A 6,136-nucleotide genomic window follows, 5' to 3' on the forward strand; every position below is an offset into this window, starting at 1 on the left:
CCATTAGATGGAAAGTCAGAAGGACAGATTAGAGGCTTCAGAAAATGGTATCCTAAACGTGACACATCTATGGATCTGGGTACTTCTGGGTTCAGAATTTAATGTACGGAGTAGTAAATATTAGTTCAACACAAAGATTGATAAATTGATCTATACGTTAGGACCATGCTAGCAAATTCCAGAGCTTCAATGTCATCTATTACAATACACAAGGCTAAGGAGAATATGAAGTCAGCAAGCCCAATAAAGAAAAGTGCATGAGATGATTTGGCAACAGAAAAGAAATTTTACTATATTTTGGTTTCAACATGATACAAATTGGTGCGATTAGCATAATTCAAACTAGATACACACAGCACAACTCTGCAGAACTCCACAGCCTGAAGATTATGCAAGTTCTATCCAAGAATGTCCACACAATCATATGATCTTTGGCTTCCATATTAGCCATTGAAACCATGATCCGGGTCTGATTGCTTCTGTAGAGTCATTCCATTGTTCATTCTTGCTCGGGCCTCTGCAAACATCCTCTGCTGCTCTGCCAGTGCTTCCTCCTCTGTCATCTCAATGCCGCTGAACTTGCCACCTTTCGGTGAGTCCTGTTGTAGCATACACACAAGAAAATTTCCAGTAATGTGTAAATATGGCCGCGTAAAGGTATATTAGCTACATAATAAGATAATTGAAGTATGAATGCACACACACCAGAGTGTCGAGCTTATGCTGTTCATATGCAGCATATACCTCCTCTATGTACTCCCCAAAACCGAGAACCTGTTCCAAGTATTAGTCCCATCAAAAAACTCCTCAAGAAACAAAAAGAAGGTTTTTTGTTGTCCCTTCCAAGACAGGAAACTGTCTCTTCTGCAAGCTAGTGTTTCGCACATCAATGTCAATGCCACTGCTGAATCATTGGCCGTATATAACTATACAGTATATAGCTTGTCAGTGGTTTAGTTGACGGAATCATTTCTTGTGTACAAGAAAAATTGCATGTCCAATTTAACAGGATGTTATAGCAGTCTACAACCTACTTAACAATGTTTATATAGAAAACAAACGAGCAACAAGATGTCTTTATCAATATCAATACTGACAAAGGATAAAAAGTTATAGCTCCTGCTTAGTTAATGTATTTTATTTTTTCTCAACTAAATCTAGAACATAAATGATTTCTCTAGTTATATCTTCCACGTCATTAGTTCTTAATATTGCACTAAGCAGCTACTATACTGAAACCGTCCTTCATAATTGATAAAAAATATACCTTATATTGTAACATATATCAGTGCACTAAAAAAATGTGTCTGATACTAATTGTGCACATCTAAAAAAGAAACTAAGAAAAAATAAATTTGTACTATAAACAAAATAAAGTGTAACAGTCAATAACCTCCAAAGCCTTGAGAACATGCTCGGGGGCAATTGTTCTCTTTTCCTCCCGACTACATACTTCATTCGACTCTGAAGAAACAAGGTTGATGAACTCTGCCAATAATAAGATATCCAAGGAAGCTTGCTTAGCAGAAAAATATAATACAAGTGAAAAACAATCAGTCATACCAACAGTCATCATTAAAAGCTCAGCATCAAAAGCACAAAATTGATAATCCTTATTCGAAAGAATTGATTAATGAAGATCACTGTGGAAATACAACTGGAAGCATCAGATGTGCAGAGGAACAGCAAATATATAACTACAAAGAATTATTGAATCTTTATCATTTTCTTTCTTGATGATGTATTTCATGTGACACAGAATGGAAGGCCATTACATCCCTTGCCTTGCAAACCCGAAGGCATATAGCATATCTTAAAATAGGAGAACATTTGGCTCATATGTAATAGGATTTTAGCTTGTCCATCTTCAAAGCAATGGGATTAATCTGTACGCCCTTGTAAGCAAAAAACTTGAGTTTGAACAAGGGTCCCAATCCCAGCACAAGGGCCAGCATTGGTCTAGGGCCAGTTTAGTACCAGGATAGTACCAGGTCAGTCCTAAGCAACCATTAAAAGGTACAACAAAGACAAAAAAATAAACAGAAAAAAGGTCCCCAGGATGCCAGGCTGTCCCAAGTGTTGGGATGAATCAATCCTAATCTGTCCCAGCCAGGACGGACAACGATGGCCTGATCTGGAGAAACTTGGAATCCAGAATGCATCCTAGTATTTGGTCTCTTCAGTCCAACATGGTACTGCTGAAACAGACCGGGTCCTTAACCTTTGGGACAGTGAATTTCATGGTTGCTCCATTCCGAGGTTCAAGTAAGATTGCCGATATAACATGTGATCATCAATTTCTGCAGTGTAGTTTGTCAAAGGATATAGAAGATTATCTAATCTCATGATTTCTTGGGATATACTTGTTTCCATGTTCAGAAAGCTTGCCTCACAGTAGAATGGCATACCACCGCCATCTTTGGTTGATCATGCTTCATTAAGCATAATTGCTGCTCATGCAGCCAGTAAAGCACTGTAAATCACATTAGTATCGTGCACAACCAGCGGGAACGTGGAGTGCCATTCTACCACAAGGTAACCTAAACTTTGCTAACTCAGAAATTCCAATTACTAGAGAATACAAGGCATTGTTAAAGCTAATAAAGATTTTAAGGCCATCGGTAAATGCATCCTATGAAGTATGAACTATAAATTGAGACGAAGAGCATTTAAAAAGATTTAGAGCTTCTTGCAATGAACTAAAGCACATCTTTTACATATGCTAAATACAGATTGTCCTGATACATGGTACTTGGGAACAGGCTTTACAAAGCTTTTAGACAAGATAGTTGACCAGATTATTTTGTGCTTCCTGATGTTCCTATCGCACCAAATCGGTTGTTGCCGCCTCAGTGTATCTCTATCAGGAATGATGGATACCCTCTTGGCAAGTGCTGCTATATCTCCAATTTCCCACTCCTTTTAAGTCCCATATCCAAAGGCCTTGGGGAAGTCAGCTCCACGCCCCCTATGTATGTACACCGTTCTTGACATAAAATCTTTGGCAATGGTGCCCTAGTATTCCATCAAAAATTGTATTTTTTTTTCTTGGCACACAAGGACAGGAGTCCCAGAAGGCTGCCGAGTATTCCATCAAAATTTTCATTTTATCTTGGCACACAAGGACATGGTCCGTCCCTACACCTAATTAATATATCATATCATAATTAACAACCTGGGGCACAAGACATGTCAATAAACTTTTATCATCAGCATCACTTTCAGTATCAAGATAAATCATGTCCGGTAAATCCTAGAATTAGCCTAAATGCTGGGTCATACCATGAACTCAATATAAGGCATAATCAAGAGAACAAAATATTTTCCTGAATAGAGATATGGAAGTATCACCCATGTTAATGACTTCAGAAAGCAGTTTGGTAGGGATTAGCCCTACAACACTGTAGGTCCTAAGACTAAAGATGTAACATTACACTTTCGAGGAGCTGCCTGGAGTGACTTAGAGCAAGTTATGTGATCCAAATAGGTTTCTTAGTTGAGAAGGCCTCTTGACTGAAAAGTTTGTCAACAGATCATTTTTTTTATAAGTAGATAAAAAATTTTCTGCATCTGATACTTCTAGATATATACTAATTTCACGAAAGTTCATTTGAAATGTCAAAGAATACTTGTTTAAGTACCTGATTAGTGAAGGTCCATCGTATTGACCTAATAGTCAAAATCTATCACAGTTTCCAAAAAAGGGGCATTGAAATAAAATATATATTAAACAGACTCCTAGTGTAAAGTAAGTCTATAGGTTAGCTCAATTTGCTCTTACCCACACAGCATTCAACAAGAAGATCTTGAGCATCTCTAGCAACACGGACGTCAGGCGGCAACATTTCCTTAATAATCTTGGACATAGTTGCTGAAACATGTTAAGGATTCTTGATGAGCAACATTCACTGGCAAAAGGAATATATTGTGTTTTTGGTGGGGGAAGGGGGGGAGGAGAGAGAAAGAAATTAAGGTAGTACATTAATACAAGGAGAGAATAAAAGAAACCCATTTTCTCTCATTTGGTAAGAAATACAAGGAAAGAAGAGAAGAGAAATTTAAAATCCCCGGCCTGGATGGCAAGTCAGGAGAGAAGCAGAGAGAAACAACTTCTCTCCAAAGTCCAAACCCCCTTTTAATCTCTCCGAAAGTGGAAAGATTTGGAGAGAAGAAAATCTCTCCTCTCTTATTTTCCCCTGTTCCCCAAGTTCTTTTCTTTTCTCTTCTCTTAAATTTGGATTCTCTTCTTCTCCTTTCTTTCTCTCTTCTCTCGTTTCTATTATTTTCTTTTCCCTATATATCTAAACAGGGCGTCAGCAACCCCAGTTTCCTCCATATTCAAAAATCACCAAAAAATTATATCTACAATAACATTCGCTCCAATTTAAATCATAAATTCATATAACCAGCAATGATATCTCACCAGCGTAAGTGCGTAACTCGATATGCCATATGACAAATGTACCCCAAAAACAAGCAATAAACGAATATAACACGTTGAACGTATAATGATCACACACATCGGCCCGACAACCCACAAACACCGAGTCAAAATTTACATGATATGGTGCAACTTTATATGATACGCTTGAGATTATCGACATTACTAAGTCGTTTGTGCATGCCTTCCGCGTTTTATCACACCACCATTCATATAAAGCAAAATTCGATACCGAAATCCAAAATCCCAATCCGCCACAAACGTACCGGAAATAAGAGAGAACATATGAAATTCTCAAAAGAATCACTAAATCTACGACATATGATCCATATATCTCATAAAAAGCGTACCTTTTGGAAGCGAGACGTCCTCCTTTGATTTCCCGACGATATCCATCGGCTCCATTTCCGATTAGACCCGAGTAAAAGATCAAAATGTGGTGACTTTTCGCTTCTCAACAATCCCCGATCGATTGAAGAACCGCCAGGACGAAACAATTGGGGAAAAACAGGAACGGGGAGAAGGGAAACGCTAAGGAACAGGATATAAGATCCGATCGATGAAACTACGGCGAATTCCAACGATCTGAACCGAATTTAAAACAAGAAATCCCTCGAAAAATCGAGGGGGAGAGAAGGGAGATCAGCGTCGTAATTACGAAACTGACCTTGAGACACGTGGCTTTTTTAATGTAAATTCCCTTTGGGACCTAATTAGAGATCTACTGCATCACGCAAACGTCATCCGTGGTGTGGGTTTCTCTATTGGTGCGGCGGCGTGGACCTCCGAGGATTTTAGAGCTGAAATTAGACTCGAGCCAGCTTGAAATCCATCAAGTCGGGTTGATTTCAAATTTAATATTAAATAAATTTAAAAAAATATAAATCGGATTCAGATCTCAAGTAGAATTCATTTATCTTTTAGATCGAATTAGAGTATACTTTTGACCCAATTCGAGTCCGAAATGGAGTCCCATAGTAGTCCAAAATCCATCTCACCGATGCACATAGACCGCAACAAATCCCACAATGAATAACATGCCACATTACCCCTTATTTTCTTTTTTTTTTTTCTATAATTTGCCCTGTCTGCCTGATCAAGAGCCCCTCTTCGACTTTGAGAAGCTTCTCCAGTTCTCCCTCTAGGTTATCTTCTCCTCCATGGCCTTCCTCATGACAGTGGCGACCTCCAATCAGAGGCTTTCCTGCTCTTCTCCCTCTCCATGATGCGGCCTCCTCCTCCTTACGATGCGGTGTTCTCCCCATCTCGCTTGACCGCCCCCAAGCCCTAGCCATCCCCAGAGATCATCGAGGACTCCCAGCATCCAGCTCACCTTGGTGTAGAAGGGCGAGGTGGGCTCTAGCTCACCACCGTCGATGGCCATTGTGCCACCATCATCATCCCCAAAGACTCCGCCCTCATCGACATCCTTGCCATGGCCCATGAATGACGTCAACATCTTCGTCTCTAAGGGTGCCACCATTCGAGCATCCTCCTCCTCTGCGGCCTCCCATGCGGTAGCAGCCTTCAATCTCTAACGTCTTCTTTTTTCTCTCCTCGATCTCGACCTCCTCCTCTCAATCTCGGATCGTCTTCCGCTTCTCCTTCCTCATCATGACACAGCAGCCATCGGATTCTCCCATCAGCTCCGACGATGCTCCATCGGTTATCGAAAAGGATTGCACGAGATGGGAT

The 6,136-nt window shown here is 39.9% G+C and overlaps 1 protein-coding gene across 2 annotated transcripts; it reads right to left on the reverse strand.

Annotated features, from left to right (window-relative positions):
- Nucleotides 1-266: 266 nt before the first annotated feature.
- LOC105056326 (protein Dr1 homolog) lies at nucleotides 267-5,107 on the reverse strand. Of its 2 annotated transcripts, XM_010938485.4 has the most exons (5): nucleotides 4,792-5,103; nucleotides 3,782-3,871; nucleotides 1,394-1,488; nucleotides 706-774; nucleotides 267-599 (listed from the first exon to the last, which is right to left on the reverse strand). In XM_010938485.4, exons 1-5 carry the CDS (start codon nucleotides 4,844-4,846, stop codon nucleotides 444-446), a joined length of 465 nt encoding a protein of 154 aa, XP_010936787.1. In that variant the 5' UTR covers nucleotides 4,847-5,103; the 3' UTR covers nucleotides 267-443. The 2 variants fall into 2 exon arrangements, with proteins under 2 accessions (XP_010936787.1, XP_010936788.1); XM_010938486.3 differs by lacking the exon at nucleotides 3,782-3,871 and having other exon boundaries at nucleotides 4,792-5,107.
- Between the last annotated feature and the right edge of the window lie 1,029 nt (nucleotides 5,108-6,136).

Source organism: Elaeis guineensis, chromosome 13, assembly GCF_000442705.2.
Source record: "Elaeis guineensis isolate ETL-2024a chromosome 13, EG11, whole genome shotgun sequence".
Lineage (NCBI taxonomy): Eukaryota > Viridiplantae > Streptophyta > Magnoliopsida > Arecales > Arecaceae > Elaeis > Elaeis guineensis.

Coding starts and splice junctions, on each gene's coding strand:
- LOC105056326 (XM_010938485.4), bottom strand. CDS start 4,846: ATGGAGCCGATGGATATCGTCGGGAAATCAAAGGAGGACGTCTCGCTT. Junction 1,489..3,781: donor TCTTGTTGAATGCTGTGTGG/GTAAGAGCAAAT, acceptor TATTATTGGCAG/AGTTCATCAACCTTGTTTCT. Junction 775..1,393: donor ATGTTCTCAAGGCTTTGGAG/GTTATTGACTGT, acceptor TACTTGGAACAG/GTTCTCGGTTTTGGGGAGTA.